Source organism: Ornithodoros turicata, chromosome 2, assembly GCF_037126465.1.
Source record: "Ornithodoros turicata isolate Travis chromosome 2, ASM3712646v1, whole genome shotgun sequence".
NCBI lineage: Eukaryota > Metazoa > Arthropoda > Arachnida > Ixodida > Argasidae > Ornithodoros > Ornithodoros turicata.
Genome location: NC_088202.1, coordinates 65,647,336 through 65,673,280, shown reverse-complemented (window position 1 = coordinate 65,673,280; position 25,945 = coordinate 65,647,336). Strand labels below are relative to the sequence as shown.

Below are 25,945 nucleotides of genomic sequence, written 5' to 3'. Positions count from 1 at the left end.
ACCACGGCGTTATTAAACGAAACGCTGAGCGAAATATTTCTTTCTCGACCACTGAGCTCATTATTAAAGCGCCACTAGGGAATCAATACCGTGTATTCTGAATCCTACCAAAGTTATGTTACTGAAACCTTCTTGTCTCACTTTCCTGCTCACTACATTTCTGCAATACATTATGGCTCGAAATGATGTGACGCGAAAGCTAAAAAAAATAATTTTTATTTTTGAGAACCGTGACGCCATGTTAGGCTCCGACGGAGCGCCCGGCTCTCATCTGGCAACGGTGTCGCCGTTTCGCGTCCTCTGGCGAGCTCTTTTTGCACTCCGTTAGTGGAACCCCACGTGACATACCATCCGACTGCTCGGACTTTGGAGAAAACACAAAGGAGGGAGAAGACATCTCTCCCATTCTCCCCTCTTTCGATCAGTGTCACGTGACTTCTCCACCACGTGACCCTCCCCGGACGCCGGCATCGTTGCTAGGAGACGAGTGCCCTCTCCAGAACATGACATCATTGCAATTTGTAGGCTTATGATTACGTCACCCGCTCCTCGCGTCATCGAAACTTGTGGAGGCTCAACAGATCTTCAAAAGTTGACAGAAATGCACAGCGTTCGTAAACAGGACTAGCGAAATTTCACGTATAGAATCCTAGAGGCACCTTCTTTTCATGGACTAAATAAAATGAACGCTGTTTCCCGAGTCCGAAGTGGCACTTTAAGCAGTAAATATTTTATATTTTTATTTTTTAGATCTCTCACCTCAAGCTTATCCAACTCCTTGAAGACGGCGGAATCAATACCAAGAAGCATATTTCGGGAGAGGTCGAGGAAACGTAGCTCTCGGAGTCGTCTTAGCTCGTTGCTGGCAAATACTGGGCTTAACTGGTCTCCTAGAAGGTTTGAACCGAGGTACAGTTCTTCCAAAGTGTCTTCTACGCCTTCCAGGACTCGTTCTGTGATACGTCGGATGCGATTGTGGGAGAAGTCAGCGACCTGCACATTCGCAAATGAAAACGCAAATCAATTTATTTATTTGATACATTTATGTATTTAGCACATTTATAGACACTGCGCTGCGATAGGACCCCTCACCACCGGTTGCGGCGCGTGCCTCAGCTGCACGTAGTCAGTGTGTCGGCTGATAGTTAACCAACTCTTCGGCAAATCGAATATGAAACGGAAAAGTACAAGCCAGAGAGCAAATATCCAATTGAGACAGGCCTAAGAATGTGTTGTCACTTGAGGGGCCGACCGCTGAACAGCGTGAATTAAGCGGCACACCGCATTAGGGCTCCTGGTATCTGTTTCTTTCTTTTTCTTTTTTTGCTTTATTGAAGTTACCAAACATGCACGTACCTCATTGATCATATTAAACCTATCTAAATTTGCTCGAAACGACTCTTCTAGAGTACTTGAGTTAATTTTGGTGGGTAACAGGGTTTAGTCGAAACAAGGTAGATATAAGGCACGTAAAAACAGGGAGAAAAATTCATTCGAGGGAGCACACGTAATCGAATTTCGTGTCCCTCGTGAAGAGCGGTCGCATATTGTACATTTCCTGGTATTTCGCATTGTACATGTGTTCGTCCTGTCCGGAACAATGGTCCAGTCGGTATATTTCCAATGCTTCAATCGTCTCATGGCACGATCCTATATAGTTTTTGAGCTGTTGTCCCTGTTGAGTGTACTAATGTCATCTTATGCCAGCGTCATGCTTGACTTATGCAAAAAGAAACTTTATCAGCGTATGACTGAAAATTTAATAGAGAGACCCTCTGGATGGACTAGTCAAGTAGCGTTCGAGTAGCGCAGTCACCCTCCGCACAATGACGTTTCGCCTATGCTGCTTTATAAACTGTATATGACTGTCACATATACGGTAGCACACATTCATTCACATTGTAACGTGAGGTTAACTGCAGTACTACGATATAACTCGTAGAAAGCAAACTTCAACGGCAGGCTGCGTTCTCTGCCTTCAGCATAAGCGAATCTACCAGAAGTGCAGGCGTTGCTGTCTCCGGAGCCATTGTTCGACTTTCATTCCTCCGCGGCTCTCCTGAACGCCGGCGATGGAAAGTGAATATAAAAGGACTACAATTTTTCAGTGGAACTGTAATGGGTTAAGCTCGAAGTTGGGCGATTTCCGGAACTTCGTGTATCGTCATCGGTTTCCGATCCTTGCGCTCAGTGAACCTAACGTTGGCACGACGTTCCGACTGTCGAACTATGTCCTGTACAGTTCCCAACGAGTTTCCGCCGTGAGTCGGGCTATGTTAGCAGTCCGAAAGGACGTACCATCAAGAAACTTGAAAGTGTCCAGTGACGAGCATTTCGAACATGCACAGTGTTGTGTATTGATGAATAACCGACGGCTGACTATCGCCAGTGTACACATTTCCCCGAGCGTCCGTAGACCAGGTTAGAGCTTTTTTTAGGGACCTTCCCGTACCCTTAATCGTATGTGGCGACTTTAACGCCCACAGCGTTGTCTGGGGAAGCGCCCGGTCTGACGGGCGAGAGCAGATCATCGAACGGTGCTTAGAGGAAGTCAGGGCCATATGTGTTAACGATGGATCACCCACCTTCTATAGAGGCCAAAGGCACAAGAGCTGTCTTGATGTCACCTTCTGCTCTGAGGACCAAGCGCAGCACCTACATTGGACAACTAACTTGGAGTCCATGCGGAGCGATCATGTACCAGTGCTTATTTCACATTCATTAATGGCTACCCGAAGCCACAGATTGCGGGTCACAGATTGGAAGCTATTTAAAATAGAAGCAGATGCCACAGTCGAGCGTGCTGCCAACATTGCGGCCTTTGAGGCCCAGATATCTGCTACGATGGACAAAGTGGCAATCCTCACTTCAGCCCCAAGTGCACACCAGTCAGTGGACGTTGAGTACCAACGTCTACGGGCAATTCGACGCCGTGCCGAGCGCCGTTTCCGTAGAACTGGCTGTATCGAAGACCCTGTAGGGTTAAAGTCATTATCCGCCGACATCTGGGGAAGCTTTCCTCCAAACGGTGGAAATCTTTCTGTGAAATATTAAACCCACATGCCACTACAGGACACATGTGGCGAATTGTGAAAGGCTTAGGAGCACCGGTGAGTCAGCTTTTTCCATTCCGCGCTCTTACCGTGCATCATGGCACGTCAGAAACAGCTGCTGGGGAAGAATTTTGTGCGTTACTCCTAAAACCATCGACTGCGTCCTTAACTTCTGGGTACCAGGTGTCAACGCAAGAGGCACTTCGCACTGTCGACTTAAACCACAATGCTGAAGTTCCTACGATGGATCTTGACTTCACCCCTCAGGAGCTGGAAACAGCCATTCAAGCGTGCAATCGCCGGTCGTCCACGGGCTCGGATGGTGTATCGTACCAAATGATAATGCATCTTGGCCATATGGCTCGGAATGTATTGCTTCGGTTGATGAATGACCAATTGCAAAATGGAACTATCCCTGAGGGCTGGAAGGTATCGCGGGCAATACCTATTCTGAAGCCGGGGATAGTACCAAGTCAAATAGACTCGTTTCGCCCAGTAAGCTTGACAAGCTGCTTGTGCAAGATTGTGGAACGTATTATCTTATCTCGGATTGAGTGGTATTTGGAATCTCGCAATCGCCTGCCGAAAGAGATGGCGGGGTTCCGAAGAGGAAGGTGTACAATGGATTACGTACTGGACCTAGTATCAACAGTTGAACAGGAGCATCGGGTGGACGATTGACTGCAGCTGTGTTCCTGGACATCAAAAGGGCGTATGACACTGCGAGTCACCCTCACGTTCTGCATGGCCTCTATTCCCTCGGCATAAGGGGGCGAGTGGCCGGGCGTTGTTCATGCGTACCAGCACCGGGGATACACAGAAGCACTCAGTGACCGCAGGAGTGCCGCAGGGAGCAGTACTCAGACCAATGCTTTTTAATGCCCTACTGGCGACACTCCCGTCCCTGTTACCACGAGGTGTACGTCTGAGTATGTATGCCGATGACTTATGTCTGTGATCTTCCGGGAAACAGTAGCCACCGCTTCGTACACGTCTTCAGGAGGCACTAGACAAGGTTACCATCTTCTTGTCTCAACGGGGCATGGATGTGTCGTTAGTGAAAACAGTAGTGATGCCGTTCACGAGGAAACGTTTACCGAACGTCCAGCTTCAAGTCAATGGTAACAACTCCGAAGAGTAACACATCACAGGTTTCTTGGGGTCATTGTAGACAGACCTCTGTCCTGGTCAGCCGAAGTTCAACGCATAAAGGAGAAAGCTACATCCGTCGTTAATGTCATGCGCTACATCGCAGACAGCCGATGGGGAGCGTCTCCGACGGCTATGCTCGGTCTGCTTCATTCACTAATTCGTCAGATGTTGGGGTACTCCCTGCTACTTCTACAAGGCCTGTGTCCCACCTCAGAATCTATCCTCGAGAGTGTGGTTGCCAGGAGCCTAAAAGTGTGCTTGGGGTTCATCGGTCAGCTTCTAACCAGCCAGCAGTTGCAGAAGCGAAGGAACCTCCGGCATCAGCTCTAAGAGTTCAGGAATCACTTCGTCACTTCATCCGACTGTCGACGCGGCATCGCCGGACCACCTTGTTGAAGCAATTAATAAGAGAGATAATTCTTTTCACCAGGCCATTCTGCCATACCGAGGCATTTCACCATAATATAAACGCATTCCAGCATCGCCTTTGCCATGGTGGGGTGTTGTCCCTCGCAGAGTTAATACAGAAGTTCCAGGCCTTTCGTCGAAGAAATGCTCACCTCCTTGCATGCAGCGACAGCTGAGCTTGGAACTGATACAACGTCTGGATGATCGCACGGCGGTATATGCGGATGGCTCCATAATACCTACAGGGTCCGTCTGTGCCTTCGTTGTACCAGCGTCGAATACTGCGCGCAGTGCTCGACTATCGCATCGAACTTCTTCTTCTTCTTCTTCCACCACTAGGAACAGTGGCCGCCAGCCACACAGGGCGAGCGACACAGGGCGACTTCATCGACAGCAGCAGAGCAACACGCTCTTCTTCTAGTCATAGAGCATATCTCGTGCGCGCCTTCCCAGGGAAAATGGGTTATTTTTTGTTATTCTAAAGCCGCTTTACAGACCCTTATGACACCGGGTACACACCACCTCTCAGCTCCTGTACTTAATGACATATAGTAGCGCACCAAAAAGCAGTGACAGCTGGTCTTGACGTGATTGTCCGGTGGATACCTGGCCACTGTGGGATCTCCGAACATGATGCGGCCGATCACAACGCCGGGAAAGCACATGGAAATAGTACATTCCGCAGTGTTTACTTCACGAAAGCGGACGCCAAGAGTGCTTTAAAGTCTCTGAGCCATAAGCTGTCAAAAGATCAATGGTTTTGTGGCGAGGCTGGATCTTCCCTTCTGTACCGGGTTGACCCCGAACTAGCCCTGGTCCTCCCAACATCCATGCCACGGCAGCTTACGTCATTGTTTCACAGGCTCCGGCTCAATGTACCATACAGTGCAAGACTCCTGTACAGGCTTGGGAAGGCGGACTCTCCTAATTGTCCAGTCTGTGGCTCTATCGAAGACGTCGAACATATTATAGTTATGTGCCCAAGATACTCTGAGGGTCGTGACAGACTTGTAGCCGCGTTAGGCCGGGTTGACAATCGACCCTTCGGAGTGCAGAAGGCGCTGGGCCCATGGCCAACGAGCACTCAACTGCCAGCTTTGCGAGCAGATACACAGTTTTTAAGGGACACCAAGCTGTTAGACGGGCTATGACCCTGACTGTGGCGTTCGTCGCCGCTTCGCGACATCTCCAGTGGGTGTGGGTGGATGTGTCTGGCATTCATTTCCTTAGGTGATCTGGGGTAGCCGGCCCTCGTGATGAGGACTACAATCCCTATTTTTTTCTTTTAATCATCATCATCATCATCATCATCAACGGCAGGCAGGGGGGTGGGAATCTATTTTCACAGGAAAGGTCAGCCAGAATGAACGGCTTGCTATTCCTTATTAAATAATTCGTTAGTGCGTAGTCCTGCGGTAGTTAAAAGTAAGGCGATGGGGGTCAGAGGTCTTCCTTAGTGTTGCGAGAGAGATGGAGTACCCGAGGCTGGTCAGGCGAGACTTGAGGTTGTCGCGGAAGGACTTGGAACGGCGGCAGTCGAGCAGAAGGTGACGAATATCTGCCTCAACGTTGCACGTAGAACATAAGGGTGTGGCTTGCTGGTCCATTTTGAACAGCAGTGACGGAGTGCGGGCGACGTTCAGGCGGAGCCGATGAATGACATCTTCTTCCCTCCTTGAGACACGACCGCAGATAGTGTAGTCCATTGTTGGGTCAATGGACCTCAAGAATGGGTTGGTCCTGGCAGCGTCCTTGGCGAACAGCTTGGTATTGACAGTAAGGAAGCGGCGTCGCTGCAGTTGGCAGGCGGATGTCGAGATGTGTATTCCACCAACCGACTCTGACGCATGGGCACGTTTCGCCGCGGCGTCCGCGGCGTCGGCGTCAGCTCGCCACCCATTGAAACCACACATTGTGGCCCGAGGACAGGAGCTCATTATAGATAACGAGGATCAGGGTATGCACGTCGCAGACTATCTTAACAGAGAAAGATACCAGGATAGCTAGGGCCGCTTTGCTGTCAGTCAATACCGTCCAGGCACTAGGAGGAGAAGCAGACATATGCTTCAAGGCAGCAAGAATAGCATACAGCTCAGCTTCTGCAGATGACGTTTCATAGAGAAGCAGACACGCATGCTCGAAGTCGTCGCTAGGCACATAGTACGCCGCCGTCGACGAACCTTACCGCACTGACCCGTCAGTGTACACCTCCGTTCTATGACTATGGAAGGCACGAATGTGGTCCAGGCTAAGTTGACATGCAGCGACAGGTGGTATGCTGTTTTTGTTAGCAATGCCAGGCACAGACTCATGTACGATGGGCTGATTCAGCGTCCACGTCGGTGGCGCGTATGCAGCAGAGGTGGCACTGTGAGGGATGTAGCTGTTAAGACGAAGCAGAGCACGACAGAATTCGAACGACGGGGAAGTCCCACAGAAATCTCGCAGGTAATGATGGGTATGTCGGCTGACGAATCGGGTGTAAACACCAAGAGGCAAGCAGGCAGGTAGAACGCATATTGCATACGGCTTCTTCAACCAGTGCTAGGAGGTAGATGCCGTCAGGCATTCGTAGTTGTGCACACGATTGCTAAACACCGCACGTAGGACACACTGTGTCCGTTCCGTAAGTTTTCCTGCATTAGCCCCGTAGAGGGAAACACAAATATCACACGTGAAGTGCGACAGCAATTTTCTAGTGCACCGTTCGTGTCGCTTTTCCTCGGAAACAAGTTTTGTAGTCTGTCTCGGCTAATTCTCGTTGGTTGCAAGTGAAAAGCGTTCAGAACTCCGCTGCACTTTAACGCTTTCTGGAACACGGCGACAGCACTAATGCTTTCGATGTCAGTGAACTTCGCAAGGCGGAGCACGTCCGTTATTCTGTCTTATATTGGCAGATGTTCTGGCAGATATTGGCCAGTTCACAGACAATAAGTAGCAGCAGGAGACCATTAGAAATGAGAAACAATGAGAAAAAAATATATAGACTCATGTATCTGGGGCAGAAGCGAAAAAAAAAGAAGAAAAAAAAAACGCCTTTGCTCCTCGTTGTCGCAGACGTCGTCTCTGTGCAGCTAATAAAACTGACACGCTGCCGTCAAGTAGCTGAGCATGCAACCCTTGACACTTATTCTTTGCAGGGGTTCCCCGTGAACAAATGAAATGTGTGCATCTAACTATCTTAGAAATCAGAAGAGTGATACAGCAACCTTGGAACCGCAGTCGCAATGTAGTCTGAACGTGAGCGCGAGTAAAGAACTAGTCAAAGGAGAGGTGAGCGAGTGCATAACAAATTTGGCTGGGTGAACATTCCAACCTTACGATTGCACACGGATATTTTCGTTCACCGATTCGTTCCGATTCACCGATTTCGCTTCGGTTCGTAACGATCAGCACGGATACATGCAAGTTATAAAACGAACGATGTAGTCTGAAATGAAGTCAAAGTACCTTGAGGGGAATATCGCTGGCCGTGAAGAGTTGCGCTTCAAGATCTTGCAGTCCAGCATGGCGCTGAGAAAACCTGTGAACGTTCTGTCGATACGGCAGCAGCGGAAAATTGCCCTGCAAGAAAGAAAGTGAATCATGAACTTTTTAGCGGGCTCACAGGAAACAGGAATCTCCCAAGGACTCGTGTGTCTGTACAATACCAAACGTTTTCTGCGTTTTGGGTTTTGTACAAACCTTTCACTGTGCAGCCTATATGTCGGCGCAATACGAACTAACATTAGAGCAGTCCTGTAGTTAGTCCAAGGTGCGATACGGGTCTGTGGCCTTCCGGGTGAACTGTGACCAATTTCGTTTATTTCTCATTTGTTTTGTTTGTTTTGTTCGTTTTTCATCGTTTTTCTTTCTCTTTTTTTCTTTGCTGGCAATAGCAAGCCGCCGTAGCGCAGGTTACCTTTCCCTCGTTTTTTTAATAATAAGCATATCCCCCCTCCCCCCCAAAGTGCGAGTATACTACAGGGTATTTTTTTATCCGTATACAGATTTAAAAAAAAAAAAACGCTGTGCGAGCAGCACTCTTGCCATTTTTGAGGGCGGGTTACGCGGCCAGGCGGACGTCCTGTGGGAAAGAAAGAACATATAAGTATCGGACGACTAATTACCTAAAACTTCTGTATTAACTTTTTAATTAGATGTTTTCGCGAAATGCGAGACAATTCAGAGACAAATGCGACCATTATTTGATCCCACCCTCTCTCTCAAAAAATTCTGAAACCAGCACGTACTTTGAGATATAAATCGCAAAACTTTGCTATGCAAATCAAAAACAACAACAGTTTTATTTCAATAACGATACTTCTCGGGCGCACAAAAGACATGACTTCGGCTCATCTGGGCCGGAAAACGGTCTCTCTTGCCAACAGATCAGCGTTTATTGCGTTCCTAAACCTACTCCCGAGTTGGGTAGATTACGTGACACGGTTATACCACGTCACCTGTAGCTAACCGGTCGAGTAGGTTTGGGAACGCATGTTACGCTGTCATCCAGTAAGCATGGAGCCGAGCGGCTTTGTTTTTTTCGGAGATGATGGGTGGGAAGACGTTATAGACCTCCTACAGGACGGCTAGATCGTTTCTAAAAATCATATAACACTATAAAGTAAACAACTATCCAATCCAAATTGAAAATATTGTAGCAAGGTTTAGTAAAAAGATGCACTCGCGATTCTTTTCCAGCAGCTTAGGAAGCTTGAAATGAAAAAAGAAGATGAAGAAAAAAGAGAACAATACTACATGACGCGAATGTTGCTTGGGTGACTACATATCTGATGCGCATGGAATATAAAACACATATGCATAGCACAAAATGCACGCCTGAGCCAAGAAAAAAAAGTAAAACATGCTTCCGAAACTGCAGAAGTGAATCTCGCTTTGTTTCACTTTCAAAGACCAAGTTAAAAAACGCGCATTGAAACAGCTGTGCGAGCCTACTTGCCTTCGAATGATGTTATGATGGGCCATCCCATCCTATCCTGTCCTGAAGGGATTAGATATTGGAAAACTATTCCCGCGGTACGCTGGTTCAGTTTCGTTTCCAAGTTCCCCGAAAAAGAGGAGACGCGGCTGGAGTGACGTCACTACTCCGTCTTACCCATCCCTGACCGACCTTCGGAGGAGAGTTCAGTCCAGTTAACTCTCTCGTTACTCGACCCTCGTTTTGGAACGCAGGTGTTGACGCAGGTTTTGAAACGCATCTTCAAGTACAGGGTGTATGCTATAAAAGGTCAGTGACATTTTCGCGCGTGACACTATATCTATTTGAGAGACGGACTTGTGCTGCCATACAATGAATCACTTATGCCAGAGAAACCTACGAAAAAATTGTGGTTACCATTCACTGCGTAATAAAATAAACAGGGCCACGGAAACTTTCGTCTTGATGTGTTTCCTATGCGCAATACCGATAGATGGAGGTGAAAGTTTGCATGGTCATATTTATTTTGTTACACAGTGCTAGGTAACCACAATCGTTTCGTAGGTTCCTCTAGCATAAATTATTCACTTTGACGCAGAGGAAGTCTTTTCGTGATAGAGGTATAGCATCAAGGAGGTATCACTTCTTGCACGAAAATGTGACTGACCTTTTTTAGCATACACCCTGGACTGCTACTCCCGAGTTAACTCGAGCAGGTTAGGAACGCAAGCACGTGACCCTCCGACGCGAACGTCCTTTCCCTCTTTTTTGCGCTCGAGGAGTGCGTAGTTCTGGTTTCGCCTCATTTGCATACTAGAGTTTGGCGATTGATATCGCGTACTGGTTTCAGGATGTATGAGGAAGATGGTGGATTCGAATAATGGTCGCCTCCAATTCTGCTGTCTCGCATTTTCGCAAAAAGATCTAAGTAAAAGGTTAATAAATGAACCTTAGCTGATTAGTCGTCCAGTAGTTCCATGCGATTGCCCACAGGACGTCCGCATGACCGCATAACCCACCTGTGAAAACCGCATCTATAGGTAGCTCTCACAGCATTAAAAAAAACATGCGGCGGATAAAAACAAAGACATCCTATACATACATCGACATAGACCCTATATGTACTTCATACACCCTATACATAGTAATCGATGGAAGGCCATAACATTACCAATGATACTATACACTTAAATGCCTTGCAAGTATAGGGCCGAACTTGTGTAACGGTCGGTCTTCTTGGGTCTTGCGGGCCACTTTCGAGCGTTTATCAGTTGACCACTGCAAAATGCATCGGTGATGCATTTTGCAGTGGAAATTGATCTACGGAGACAAAGCAGTAGCTTATGCTCCAGACAGGAATGTGCAAGTGGTCGTGCAAAATGGTGCAGGGTCTCTAGTTCTTATTCTAATGGCAGACGCGGATGAATTTTGTGTACCCAAAGTGCTCCATATCAGCTCATCAGGGCTCCACATCAGCTTCAGGTGTTCCCGTTCCCGGAGAACATATCTGCACCTGCATTCCTGCCGGTGTTACTGTCTTGTGCACCTGTCTTGAGAACACAATGTTTATGATATTATCTAGGGAAGTGCCTCAGGACGAGAGCCGATAGTTTATGATAGTCGCTGCTGCATGCGGTGTGGAAAGGGCTAGAATTTGTGTGCCGGTGTGCGCACGCCAGTGGCGTAGCAAGGGGGTGGTGGTGCAACCCCCGAAATCGTAGTTTTTGTAGGGAATTTGGGAAAGGAAAACGGGGTGGGGTGAAATCATCCTCCCCGTGTAAATTTTTGCAGAGTATCACTCCCAAAACATATTTACGGATAGAGGCGCGCGCAACCTGTGCGACTCTTTTGTCGCTGAAGTTTCCGGAACATTTTATAAACACGTGATATTCTGTAAAAATGGTGAGCTTCCTTAATTGTCATAATAATTCGCGAATTTCTATTGAGGAGCGCTTGGGGAATATTTTGCGGACCTTAATTTCGCGGCACGTGTTCGTTGCTGTTATCCCGAAGAGCTCTGAGAAAGCTGGACCTTCGCGACAGTGCGATGAAGCCCACACATTCGGGTTGGCTCGTACAGGGCCTACGCATATGCAGAGCGCAAAGTCCGAGATAGTGACGTACGTGCCGAGTTCGCAAAAGCAGGCATCTCTCGTGCCAATGTGCAGAGTCGAAACAGCAAACGTATGTGTGACTGAAATGATAAGTACGCGTGGACCTGATATTCGGCAGCTAAAATGTTGCCAGGTGGGATTAAAAAAAGTTAGAATGCTTGAAAAAATTGCGTACATTGAGACACTTCGACTTGGTGAATTTTATTTGTCGCAAATTCCAATGCTGGTATTTTTCTGTCATCGCTACCAGTATTTCGTGGGATTTTGCGAAAAAATGGCGGTCGCGAACTTCGCGAAAATTGGAACTTTTTCAATAGAATGGAACGTGGAGCATACTAGCGACTCCTGGGTGTTCATCTTCATGAGCTTGCCAATGTTCAACCTCAATAACAACAAATTTATTGTGAGATGTCCGTTATATAAATAGTCCATTCTTTGATGTGTAATCATTCAGTCGCAATCCTTTTGTGTTTCTTATGATATGAAGTTAATTACGGATAATGCAATGTGCATTTTAAAATAACATGTCTGTCTCCGCATGCCAGAGCAGCAGACCCAGTCTACAGGTAGTGTTAGAAGTAAATTTCCGGAAAATACAGAATTTGAAACGTTATTACTCCACACGCCCAAGGAAATGTCATGCTTTTTTGTCACTTTTTGTCAGTTGTCGTCTCTCGTTAGTGTTGAGGATGATTTTATGGGCGTATGTTTTTCGGATTTTGCGGAGTCTGAGAACTCGTAACCCCACACATAAACCCTCAGGGACGCCCTTGGGGATTACTCACAGCTCATGCCAATATGTATCGCCACAAGCTTCACCACTGAAGCGTCACCCAACGCGAGCGTCAGCGTTGTGTGTGTGTGTGTTTTAATAACAAGCCGGCATTAGACTGGCATTTTTTTGCTCTCTTTTCGTTCTATTGAACATATCCCCCCCCCCCCCCGCAAGAGTCAGGTTTAAACAAGAAAAAATAAATAAATAAATAAAACAAAAGAAAGACGAAATTTAATATGGTTGTTCAGGCATGTGATCATTGACAAAATTTGTTCCATATCAAAAGCTTGTACGCGGTAGACCCCAATGGATTTTTATTTATTTTTATCTGCAATCAAACGGGTCTGTAGATGCTCGTAGAGTGAGTCACCCAATGGAGGACAGACACCTTATTGCGACGCATGTATAGTATAGTTGAAGAAGACCTCTCCAACGCGATATTCAGTGGTCGATAACTTACCTGAAACGTCACACGATCGCAAGACACTCCCGTCCCACTCTCAGGCGCGTTGATGACATAGCAGGAGCAAGGTCGAAGTGAGGGGTTCATGTTTGGAAATAGCTTGGGGCAAGGCGTTGCTGTGAAACGACTTTCTTGAGCCGCTCCAATGGCGCATCCATGCAGAATACATAGTAGGCGTAACAGTTGCAGCCGATGCAGTGCGGACGCTCTTCTGGAACCCTTGGACATCTGACGTTCATCCATCTGAAAAGGAGAGGAATGATTAGTGTATGCTGACAATGTTGCCAAATTGCCTACACTCTGCCAAACAACTTTATTTTCACGTAGAGGAAAATCTACCTTAACGTCATTTTCTGTAGTGACTGCACGGCATGATGCTAAATTGAGTTTGAAGACAAGAGCAAAGCAGTGAGAATAGGAGCAAGAGAAACAGGTAACAGACGTGCACCGAACACACTTCTAATTGATGCGGATTTCCTGGTTGTGGCATGATGTAATCGAAATAACCCTGGAACATCATTGTTTTTTTATATGTTGTTATCTGCTCTGTTTCAACGGTGTCTGATTCTGCTTAGAATGTCACAGCTCTCCAAGATACAGATGATTCGTGATAACGGTGATCTTCTTGATAGTTTACGGGGCAATATGTAATTATGTATTCATCAAAGACGAGGATCAACGATAACCTCCCTTCCCACACGCGATCACCTTACAAAAACACTGTAGAAAGACAGGATGGGGTCGTCAAGAACATCAACAACTTAACTCAGTCTTCTTTTTTCTTATTCGCCTTACGTATCTACTCCTGATCATCATTTTATTCCATCGATTAACATTGCCGTAATAGCCCTCAATTCGCCCGTAATGATGGTGCTCGCGACATGTTATCCACACACAGACTTCGAGGTATCTTGAGTACCGTACTCTAAATACCCTAAATACTTTTGTTGGAATCTTAGTATCTCACTGAGTACGCTTCGTGAAAAGTATTTGTACTGTAATTAAAATAAATTGTTTTCAGTATTTAGTACTCAGTATTCTAATTACTCTTTCATTTTTGTCGAATATTCATTTTTTTTTTTTTTGCCGCATCTGACAGCAGTTGACCTTTCCAAGCCGTTTGAAAAGAAAACAGGAAAACCCTTAAACAAGGCTCTCAGGAAACGTTTTTCAAAGGAAGAGAGGTCGGTTGTCGTATGAGCACTTTGAAATGCAGCTACTACTGCGTGCAAATAAAACATATGTCTAATTTGCAGGCATATCTTGACACGAGAGAAATGATGTTCTGAGGCTGGAACAACATAGAGAGAACAAATACAAACAAAGCCTCAATTTGCCTAAGAAATTAACGATGAAAGATGAAAGTCGCTGAAAAGGTTAGCCAGCTGTAGGACTCGAAGGAGGATGAGTGAGAGAGCGTGGCTGGTTTTTCCCTTCAGATGACGCTCCCCGAAAGTCGCTGGCGAGGCGTGTTAGCTTAGCTCAATTGGTAGAGCACTGGACCGGTAATCCAGAAGATGTGGGTTCGAGTCCTACAGCTGGCTAACCTTTTCAGCGACTTTCATCTTTCATCGTTAATATCTTGACACTCCTGTGCTATTTTTTGAGTATCTTATACTTTTCATAGTATTTACTACTGTACTCTAAATACTTTCATTCCTAAGTATGTTTATTGTATTTTAAATACATTTTGCGCGCAGTATTTCGTAACGTAGTTTCAATACTTTTTTTGTAGTATCTTCTACATGTCTGTACTATTCACCTTTCTGCATACTGCAGAAGCAGCTCGTACATTACTATACGTGGATATCTTGAGGCACTTCCGCTCTCTATTGTATTTCGGAGTTTCACTAGATGGTCACGGCCATTATCACGTTCGAGCTTACACCGCCATTTAGTATTCCACTTCCTGCTTGCTCTTTTTTTTTTCTTTTCAAGGACGACCTTCCACTTCCTAGTGCAAGCAATTCTGATCTCGCAGCGATAGAAAGTGGCAACCAAGGGAAAATACATTGCATAAAATACTCGTACACCTTTAGGTAGGGGAGTGTGGGCTTCGCGGGTGATATGGTATGCACGTGCACTATATATGCGCGTGCCCCCTTGACAACTCTTCTCCCAACATATACACGACACGTACGGTATAAGATAATCGAACCGTAAAGGTAAGGTAGGTGCGAAGAATCTGCACTATTTTCGTCCTAGCTTCAAAATATATCCGTCGCATTAACACTAACCGTAGAGCAACCTGCCGAAGCCAGAAAAATAGTTACTGTCCGGTATATATAGCGGTACAACAACACGCTTCTACATTTGTTTGTTATTTCCTTCACTTCACATAAGTATTTGAAAACGGAAGAAAACGAGTGGAGAAATGTAAAAGCCACCAGCAACTGCACAATCCCTTATATATATGACGTTTGTAACATGTTATATATATGACAATATGACGTTATTGACGCTGCTCGCATGTTGTTCCCAGGCGGATGCCCACGATTCCCACTTGAGTGCGGCCAACAACGGCGTGCTAATTCGATCCCCCCAGGGCGGATTAACGCTATACACCCGACGCTGTTAGCACTACACTTTCCGTAGCCCCTTCGTTCTATTTTTGAAAGGATGCATGAGGGATCGCAATAACGAAACCACGGCACGTGCATCGCTTTGCCTACAGAACACCCAAGAGACGTGGGCACGCCCATGGAGTAGTCATACAACCGCAAGGCCAACGGTCAGCAGGGCGTGAAACGACGTGGGCGTCCACTAAGGAGTGGGTTTTTTTGGCAAACAACATCGTACGCTCACGTACGATATCTTTTCGGACAGATGGCTACGTTGAGCAGCAAGGTCTTGGTAAGCACGTGCGGTCGACTCGGGTCATGTTCCTTGAAACTATCTTGCACCATTCATGATCGGACGGCACAGATTCTCGATCCCCTGCCCGACTGAGCAGGCTTTTGTGCAGACTTCGCACAATGTGTAGCGCGGTTAGATGGTCGTCACGGCAAATACGCTTTTCTCTGTAAAGCCCACTGATAGGGCTCTTCAAACCCGAGTATTATGCTGCCGAGTGTAGCATGCCTGTTTAGGTGATGACGAAGTTTGTAAGGTGAGCGTCACACGCCGTTGCCCGCGATCTCTTCACGGCCCAGTGACCGGTAGCCACGTGAGTTCGAAGGAGCAGTAGTGCTCTATGATGCACATGTATCGCCGTGTTTGTTCTAGATGCTAGTACATAGCACGAAGCGTACCGGCACTACAACTGTATACATATTCGCAAGAAGACTTCTCACGCCTAACTTTACGGTGGCCTAAAGGTACCCTGCTGTGGAAGCGAAAAGACAGAGTACGCTTGCCTCAGTAGTCATCTGTGCGACGTCAGCTTACGCTAACTCAGCAACATAAACATATGTAACATAAAAACGTCAACATAACAGATAATTGTTGGATTCGTTTGCGATGACGGATAAAGTTGTCCACTGTGAACGATTATTTCAATTCTACAACCATTAGATTATTACAACATATTTTTATGTGACTTTTTAGCATGGCCTTTTTTCATGAATGTTCACAATTGCTTGGGGCACACATGTGGCAATACGTTGTACGTGATGTCTTTCTAGTCCTCCACATCGAGCATCAAAGACACGAATGCATAAGATACTGCATGGACGTCACAGGTCTCATCACTGCGATAGATTCACACAAACACACACGACACGACACATTATGGATAATGCAAGAGAGAAGACAAGAATATATTTATCTCAATATTTTTTTTTTCGGTCAGTCAATCAATCGACATATTTAGAGAACGCTACTGTGAGTCATATGCCACGGCGGGGCTCGTAGCACGAAACGAAATGCAGTTCCTCAACTTTTTCTGCATGTACAACAGATGAATACAGATGTCACGATCCGATCTTTAGATGGCGTATAAGAGGGAGACCACAGGTGACCTTCCATTCCTCACGACCAAGGCAACATCGTGTCGCATTACGATCATCAAACGGGGAAAGATGCCTTTCCTGTTCGAACCCATGACTTCGGCTTCTGAAGATCGACTGTACATTTCTCCTAAATGTAGACAACCTAATGGACTGGTAATATGGTGGCTATGTATAGCATTATGCTACGCGCACAATGGTCTCTGCGTGCTGTGTCGTCTGTCCTAGAGGGTAATAATAATTTTTAATAATTGGGGGTTTACGTCGCGAGACTGTCCTAGAGGAACTAAAGAAGCATATTTGGTGTGGCTCTAGTGTAGATGATTCTACACTCTAAAAAAAAAAAAAGGTAGAATTTCCTACTGAAGCTGACAGAACGACAGTATTTCTACCATTTTGGGCCAATCAACGCGCGCCTTGTCCTCCGCGGGTATAAGCGACGGCGTCCATTTCCCTTGTTCTTCTCTCTCACATTTGCTCTAAGAAAAAACTTGAAGAAGTTCCGACCCAAGCTGGTGGAACGACAGTTTCTATACTCTGTAGTTTGTTTCTACTTTGCTGTTATACCCAAAACAATAAAATTGGTTTGAGTAGATATGTGATTGCAATATAGCACTACCGAGATGGGTAGAAAATTCTACCTTTTTTTCTTAGAGTCTGAAAGATTTCTCGATTGTTTTAATCAATTGGTTACTCACTTTAATCCAAACGCTATCCAATTTAATCGACGCGGCCAATAACTCAATAATGTAGGTTTGTTATTACCGAAATCTCCATGCAAATATCAGTATTTCAGTCATTAGTCGCATTTTTATGACTGCTAATTTAAATGTTGTAATATGACAATCCATGACTACTGTCGGTTATGGCCTTTCTGTGATTACCCTTGGTTCAAACAGCGTCATGCGGTGTTTTATGAGTTATGGCTACTCCTGGTCATTAGGACATTTCATGACATCACTATTTTCATGAAACGACTCACTACTCAACCTCCTGTAACTACTCCTGGTTCAAAGTTTCAAACAGTGCCGTATAATGTTTTACGACTACTGCTAGTCATTATGACATTTTATGATTATTTTCAAGATACGTCTTGTTACTCGCCTTCCTGTGGATGCCACTGTTTCAAACAGTGGTGCTTTATGACTATACCGACGGTCATTGTGATATTCCATGGCTATTTTCATAACACGGGCCAGGACTCGACATTATGCGACTAGGCCGCTGCCTCGAACAGTGTCACATGGTGTTTCGCGACATTAGTTGGTAGTCATAAACACTGTATGACACTCTCTGAAGCAGCGGTGGCCGCATATAGTTCGAGTCATGAAATTGTCATTAAAATAGTCATGGAATGTCACGTCACAATTATTGTAGGTAGTCATAAAACACTGCATGACATTGTCTGAATAGAATAGAAATAGAAAGAAAGAAATGTAAGCGTAGGTCGCATTGGACAGTAGTTATAGACAATCTCATTACAACATTTAAATTAGCAGTAGCCCTAAGAAGACGAGTAATAACCGCAATAATGTTACTTATTGCGTCGTGACAAGCATTATACATGAGAGAACTGATGTTCTGAGGCTGGAACAACATAGAAAGGACAATTACATACAAAGCCCCAAATTGCCTAAGAAATTGACGATGAAAGATGGAAGTCACGGAAAAGGTTAGCCAGCTGTAGGACTCGAACCCACATCTTCTGGATTGCCGGTCCAGGGCTCTACCAATTGATCTAAGCTAACACACCTCCCCAGCGCCTTCCAAGGGTGCGTCATCTGAAGGGACATACCAACCACTCTCTCACTCATCTCCCTTTCACTCTTACAGTTTTCTCACTCATACACACAATCATACGACGGGATCGACGCAAGCGGCAACTGTTGAACATGAGAGAACTGATGTTCTGAGGCTGGAACAACATAGAAAGGACAATTACATACAAAGCCCCAAATTGCCTAAGAAATTGACGATGAAAGATGGAAGTCACGGAAAAGGTTAGCCAGCTGTAGGACTCGAACCCACATCTTCTGGATTGCCGGTCCAGGGCTCTACCAATTGAGCTAAGCTAACACACCTCCCCAGCGCCTTCCAAGGGTGCGTCATCTGAAGGGACATACCAACCACTCTCTCACTCATCTCCCTTTCACTCTTACAGTTTTCTCACTCATACACACAATCATACGACGGGATCGACGCAAGCGGCAACTGTTGAACATGAGAGAACTGATGTTCTGAGGCTGGAACAACATAGAAAGGACAATTACATACAAAGCCTCAAATTGCCTAAGAAGTTAACGATGAAAGATGGAAGTCACTGAAGAGGTTAGCCAGGCTGTAGGGCTCGAACTCACATTGTGATATCTGTAGCGATTACGCGATAGCGTGTTGACGGTTCAAGGCCTTCCGCCGTCTCAGCGTTCCTGATAAAAGGGCGCAGCTTTCTTGTGTACGCGTCTTTTATGTCTGCGACACCAACCTGTCAGTATGCAGACAGCGGTGCTGCCTGTCGTTTTTGTCGAGCAATAAACATTGCTGTTAAGTACGCTTTTGCTGGCTCTCTGCGAATAGAAAGACACTACATATTGGCGACGAAGAAGATGGATTTTTACGCCAGCATGGATGGACGCTGTTAAAGAAGATATCGTCCAGAAGAAGGAAGTGGTGCCCTACACGGAACCAACGGCAGGGACGAACATGGCAACTATTGGGCAAGTGGAAAATTTTGACGAGACTATCTCAGATTGGATTTCCTATGAAGAGCGACTCAGTTCATTCCTGAAAGTGAACAAGATAGGAGATGATAGGAAAGTGGATGCGTTTCTCAGCATCATAGGCCCGAAAACGTATACGTTGCTAAAAACGCTGCTCGCACCTGAGAAACCGTCAGACAAAACTCTCGATGATTTGATGAAAGTGCTACGTGATCACTTGTCCCCGAAACCATCAGTGATTGCGGAGAGGGCGAAGTTCCACAAATATATACAAGGGGAGGCTCAGACTATCGTCCAATTTGTTGCGGAATTAAAGCGACTTGCGCAGGACTGCAAGTTCGGAGCGAATCTCGAAGAGACTTTGCGAGATCGGTTTGTGTGTGGACTACACCGACTTGATATCCAGAAATGCTTATTTGCTGAGAACGAATCGCTCACGTTTAAAAAAGCCGTAGAAAAGGCGCTATCACTTGAAATGGCGACAAAGAGCGCCTCGGAATGTCACGCGGCGGACACGCCCCCAAGACTGAATAAGATTGATAAACCAGAGAGAAGAAAGAAACGCTTTTGTTATCGGTGCGGCGGCAGCAATCATGCGAGTGAGGCGTGCAACTTTCGAGACGCTGTCTGCCATAGGTGTAAACGGAAGGGACACATCAAAGGAGCTTGCCAGTCTGGAACGAAGGTCAAGCCCGCGGGACGACAATCCTTGGGTAATTTGAAGGAGGAGAACGACTGGGTTCAGAATAATCCTGGGGGAAACGCTATCCTTCGACTGGAGTCGCACAAGAATGATCCTATGTATGCTACCGTTTCCGTCGAAGACGTTCCACTTACGATGGAGATTGATACCGGTGCTGCTGTTTCTGTAATGTCTTTACAACAGTACCAGAACTGCTTCCCACACCTGACCTTGGAACCCACATCTCTACGTCTGCGCACGTATACTGGTGAAGCACTAACGCCCCAAGGGTACATTACGGTCAACGTCAACTACGGAGGTCGTCAGCGGACCCTGCCCCTTCATATCCTGCGTCAACCAGGTGTCCCTCTCCTGGGCCGTAACTGGGTGCGTGAGCTGCGGCTAGATTGGGCCGGAGTGAACACCATGTCGCTTGACGTCAACACAATTACCGGACAGTTGACCGAGAAGTACAAGCCTCTTTTCACCGAAGAACTCGGAAAGATTAAGGGTGAGCAAGCATGTCTCAAGTTAAAGGAAGGCAGTACGCCACGTTTCTTGAAAGCTCGAAGCTTACCGTTTTCTCTGAGGAATGCTGTGGAAAATGAGATAAATAAATTGGAGAAGATGGGAGTAATATCGCCAACAAGCTGCAGCGCATATGGCACGCCAGTAGTTCCGGTCGTCAAGAAGGACGGCTCCGTCCGATTATGTGGTGACTACCGAACAACGTTAAACCAAGTCCTGGAAGTCGAAAAGTATCCCCTTCCGAGGTTCGATGAGATTTTTGCGGCGCTTGCTGGTGGAAAGTACTTTTCGAAAATAGATCTTAATCGTGCATATCTTCAAGTAGAAGTCGACGAGCAATCAAGTCGGTATTTAACGCTAAATACCCACAAAGGACTGTATAAGGTAAACCGTCTTGCCTTTGGTATTACTTCGGCCCCTGCAATATTCCAGAGAATCATGGATAATATGCTGAAAGACCTGGATGGTGTCATCGTCTACCTAGACGATATTCTTGTTATGGGGAGGTCAGAACAAGAGCATATTCGGAATCTGGAAAGGGTTCTGCAGCGCCTAATGGAACGAGGGGTCCGTATAAAAAGGGGAAAATGCGAGTTTTTGAAGACCGAGTTACAGTACTTAGGACATGTCATTAACGCTGAAGGCGTGAAGCCGTCGAAAGAGAAAGTTGAAGCGGTATTGCGTGCCCCCGCGCCGACAGACAAACAACAGCTTCGCTCGCTGCTGGGAGTAATCAATTTCTACGGGAAATTCCTGCCAGACCTATCAAGTGTCCTGTATCCCCTGCACAGGCTTTTGAAACTAAAAGTGGCATGGTCGTGGAACCAGCAGTGTCAGATGGCCTTCAATAGAGTAAAGGAATTACTCGCATCACCGCCGGTCTTGGTGCACTACGACCCGGACGCCCCGTTGCAGCTTGAATGCGACGCCTCGGCTTTTGGAGTAGGTGCGGTACTGTCGCACATACAAGAAGACGGAAGTGTGAAACCCATAGCCTACGCGTCACGAACACTAAGTACAGCGGAGGCAAATTATAGTCACTTGGAGAAAGAAGCACTTGCCTTAATATTTGGCGTTAAAAAGTTTCATAGCTTCTTGTATGGACGAGAATTTGTGCTACTGACTGACCACAAGCCACTTCAGACCATATTCGGTGAAAAGTCAAGCACACCTACTATTGCTGCTGCACGTCTGCAGAGGTGGTCCCTTATTCTAGCAGCATATCGCTACGAGCTTCGCTACAGGGCCGGAAAGGCCAACGTCGTCGCGGATTGTTTTTCTCGTCTGCCGTTGCAAAGGACTCAGGAGGACGACGATGACGAAGTCAGTGCGATCTACTCTTTGGGACTTGAAAGTTTCCCTGTGAACTGCGCAGAAATAGCTAAAGAAACTGCTCGCGATCGAGTACTAAGTGTGGTGGCGGAAGTTATTGCCAAGGGGTGGCCTGCAACTATAAATGATGAGGCACTGAAACCTTATTTCTCACACAGGACAGAGCTAACAATTCATCAAGGATGCATCCTGTGGGGAATGAGGGTCCTGATACCTTCAAAGCTACGCACGAGGGTGCTCGACGAACTCCACTGCGGACATCCAGGAATCGTCAGGATGAAAGAAATTGCAAGAAGTTACACATGGTGGCCACGAATCGACGACGAGCTGGAACAGATGGTAAAAAGATGCGACGACTGTCAGGAACAACGCCCTCAACCACCGAAGGCTCCGTTGCATCCCTGGTCCTGGCCGTCGCGACCATGGGACCGTGTGCACCTGGACTTCGCGGGTCCCTTCTTGAGTAAGAACTTTTTAGTCGCGGTGGACGCGCACTCCAAGTGGCCGGAGGTGTTTGTGCTCCAGTCAACGACCGCAGCAGCTACTATACAGTGTGTGCGAGAACTGTTTACGCGATGGGGTATCGCGGGTACAATTGTCACAGACAATGGACCTCAGTTTTGTGCGGAGTCTTTTCAGATGTTTCTCAAGCAAAATGGCGTGAAACACATAACATCGGCGCCCTACCACCCATCAAGTAATGGGTTGGCAGAGAGGTTCATCCGGACGTTGAAAGAAGGCCTGAAGAAAGATCAAAGTCACTCTCTGGAGGTGAGACTTTCTAACCTGCTTTTAGTTTACAGAAACACTCCACATGCCACAACGGCACAGTCACCCGCATCGCTCATGTTGGGACGACCATTAAGAACCAGACTGGACCTCATGAAGCCGTCCCTGGACCTCACCGTCCGACAGAAACAAGTAATACAATCCTTTACCCGGAGTCCCAGAGGCCGCGTTTTTCAAGTGGGAGATCCTGTGCGCGTCAGAAACTACCGTGGTGGTGAGAAATGGGTAATGGGAAATGTTGTTGAGAGAACGGGACCGGTGTCATATAGGGTCAAGGTGAATTGCCAGAATGGTACACTTGTCTGGAGGAGGCACGCTGACCAAATGATAACAGCTGACGTTCCTGCCAAGAAGACAGCCCAAGAAGAATCGTCAGACCTTTTCCCGTCGGTTCCAAGTGGATCAGCTACTTTTGCCGAGAACGCCACCGCTACAGTGGAAACACCACCGTCACCACAGATGGAACGAAGATACCCTTCTCGTGTACGCAAACCTCCTGACCGCTATCAGGCTACTTGAATTGTTCCATGTACAAGCTGTACATGAGAATACGCAATGATAAATTTTGCATGACAATTAGTATTGTATAAATATTGTTTTAGCCTCGGATATGCGAAGATGTGATATCTGTAGCGATTACGCGATAGCGTGTTGACGGTTCAAGGCCTTCCGCCGTCTCAGCGTTCCTGATAAAAGGGCGCAGCTTTCTTGTGTACGCGTCTTTTATGTCTGCGACACCAACCTGTCAGTATGCAGACAGCGGTGCTGCCTGTCGTTTTTGTCGAGCAATAAACATTGCTGTTAAGTACGCTTTTGCTGGCTCTCTGCGAATAGAAAGACACTACACACATCTTCTGGATTGCCGGTCCAGGGCTCTACCAATTGAGCTCAGCTAACACACCTCCCCAGCGACTTCCAAGGTTGCGCTGGGGAGGTGTGGTAGCTTAGCTCAATTGGTGGAACCTGGACCGGCAATCCAAAAGATGTGGGTTCGAGTCCTACAGCTGGCTAACCTTTTCAGTGACTTCCATCTTGCATCAAGCATTATACAGTTATGGGCGCGTGGATTACATTGGATAGCATTTGGACTAAATTCGGTGGCGTTTGGATTAAATTCACTGACGAGTGGATTGAATTGTGTGACCAATGGATTAAAATGTGTGGAGAAACCTGCGTAGGAACACCGTTTCTGTAGGAACACCGTAGGATCTGCGTAGGAACACCGCACAAGTGCGGGAATGAACACTTTGAGAGTCTGAGGAAGTGTTCTGTAGGGAAGAGGAAGGTGTTCTCTGGTTTGCGAACACTCTGACGTGCGAAAGACGTGCGTGTGTCAGATGTGCGAAATAGCGATGTGATGTGCTGTGACAAAAAAAAAAAAAAAAAAAAAAGAAAAAGGGGTGGGGGATGGGTGTGTGTGTGTGGCGAAATAGCAAGTGAGCACTAAACGATTGTTTTTTGGTTCCAGTTTTCTGTACAGTACCGTAGCCTTAGGATAGTACTTGTGCTGTCGCTCTCACCCTCAATGTAGATGTGGTGAATTGTATGGTATACACTGTCAAAGTCAGGGCATCTACATCTGCATTTCTTGAGCGTTGTTTTCAATGGCAACAAGGTTTGGCCTGCGTTTTGGATTGTTCCCATGAACTGACGGGTACGCACAGCAGTGCCACTTCGGTTGGAGATGATCTCCATTATGTACACCAGGTTTGGAGTACATGTACAGGGGCCTACCTCCATAGGTAAAAAGGGGTAGTTCATATAGGTCAAAGGCCTCCTGTCTCAAAATTGCTTGGTCCATGGCCAAATCCAGACCACCAAAGCTCTGCCCTGAGAGCTCTTTTGACATTTTTGGACACTATATAGGACTTCGATCCTTACAGCCCGATCTTAGAATGCAGAACCTGTTTGTAACACAAACGTCATAGGAGAGTAGTCAGTTTTTCTTGTAAGCGCTATGTGTCAGCAATCATTTCTGCAGTTAGGGTGGACACCTTGTATAGCTCAGGTTGATTAGTATAATATATGTCACTTCTTGAATGCTACCCAAAACTGTCGTTGATCCCTAATTCTTATATATATTCGTGTGTATGTCTTTAGTAGACATTAGAAGTCATAGCAGTTTTCAGTCATAACTCCCCACTCGTCATCTTAAAATAAAGTTGTTTTTTCGCCACTCAAGAAAATCCAGAGCATTCCAGAAGGGCACAACTTTTTCGACAGGCAAGAGGAAGGCTGCGAAGCTAATAAAAGAAGAAAAAGGTTCAGTTCTGGTTCAGCTCCAAGATGGCGCCGACTGTTTCGGTTCAGTTCAGTTCCGGTTCCGCCAAAAATAACGGTTAATAACGGTTTTCGGTCCAGGATCGGGTGCGGTTCGACTCTCTGCCCTGAGGACGTCACACACCAGTGGGACGAGGAAGCTCGAGCCCATGCTGCTGTGCAGAGCTTGGAGGGCGGCTTTGGAGTAACTGTATACAGGGTGTCTCAGTTAAATCCCCGGGGAAAATACTTCGCGAACCAGTGCACCAGTCGAAGAACTTTCTCTTTTACAAGTATCTGTCCGACACCGCCTACAACCTGCGCACCGTGTGAATGAGTGAGATGCGCTCATTATTTAAATAAAAATTCAAATAAGTTTCATGAAAATACATAACTTCTGAAGCAGGGCGCCGTCGGCATTAAAATGGGTAGTACCTTTTTTGGGACTTTCAGTGGACAGCTTTTAGAGAAAAATCCGCCACTAAAGCGGGCATTTGTTGCACTACGTAATTAATTGGTTTCGGTTTATGTATTTTTGTCGCGGCTGGTTGCGGTGAAGCGCAAAAGGACGCTCTTCCACTCCCATAACGAGTGGCTCCACCAATGAATTACGTCCTTACAACAATGAATTACGTCAATGAATTACGTCCTTTTGCACTCCGCCGCGACCAGCCACGTCAAAAATATGGAAACCGAAACCAATTAATTACGTAGTGCAACAAATGCCCGCTTTAGTGGCGGATTTTTCTCTAAAAGCTGTCCACTGAAGGTCCCAAAAGGGTTACTACCCATTTTAATGCCGACT

The 25,945-nt window shown here is 46.5% G+C and overlaps 2 protein-coding genes and 1 non-coding gene across 3 annotated transcripts in view; 2 read left to right on the top strand and 1 right to left on the bottom strand.

The window, feature by feature from the left end:
• The window catches only part of LOC135385514 (protein artichoke-like), a 56,195-nt gene that overhangs the window by 5,063 nt on the left and 25,187 nt on the right, over positions 1–25,945 (bottom strand). The window contains exons 2-4 of the mRNA XM_064614863.1: positions 12,884–13,129; positions 8,064–8,177; positions 760–993 (exon numbers count right to left, since the gene is read on the bottom strand). Coding sequence (XP_064470933.1) covers positions 760–993; positions 8,064–8,177; positions 12,884–13,129 — 594 coding nt within the window. The remainder of the gene's footprint in view (positions 1–759; positions 994–8,063; positions 8,178–12,883; positions 13,130–25,945) is intronic.
• Positions 14,358–14,430, top strand: Trnat-ggu (transfer RNA threonine (anticodon GGU)). The gene has a single exon. It is a non-coding gene; the product is annotated as a tRNA-Thr (tRNA).
• LOC135384730 (uncharacterized protein K02A2.6-like) lies at positions 19,459–23,400 on the top strand. The gene has a single exon (XM_064613918.1). The coding sequence runs from the start codon at positions 19,459–19,461 to the stop codon at positions 23,398–23,400; it is 3,942 nt and encodes a 1,313-aa protein (XP_064469988.1).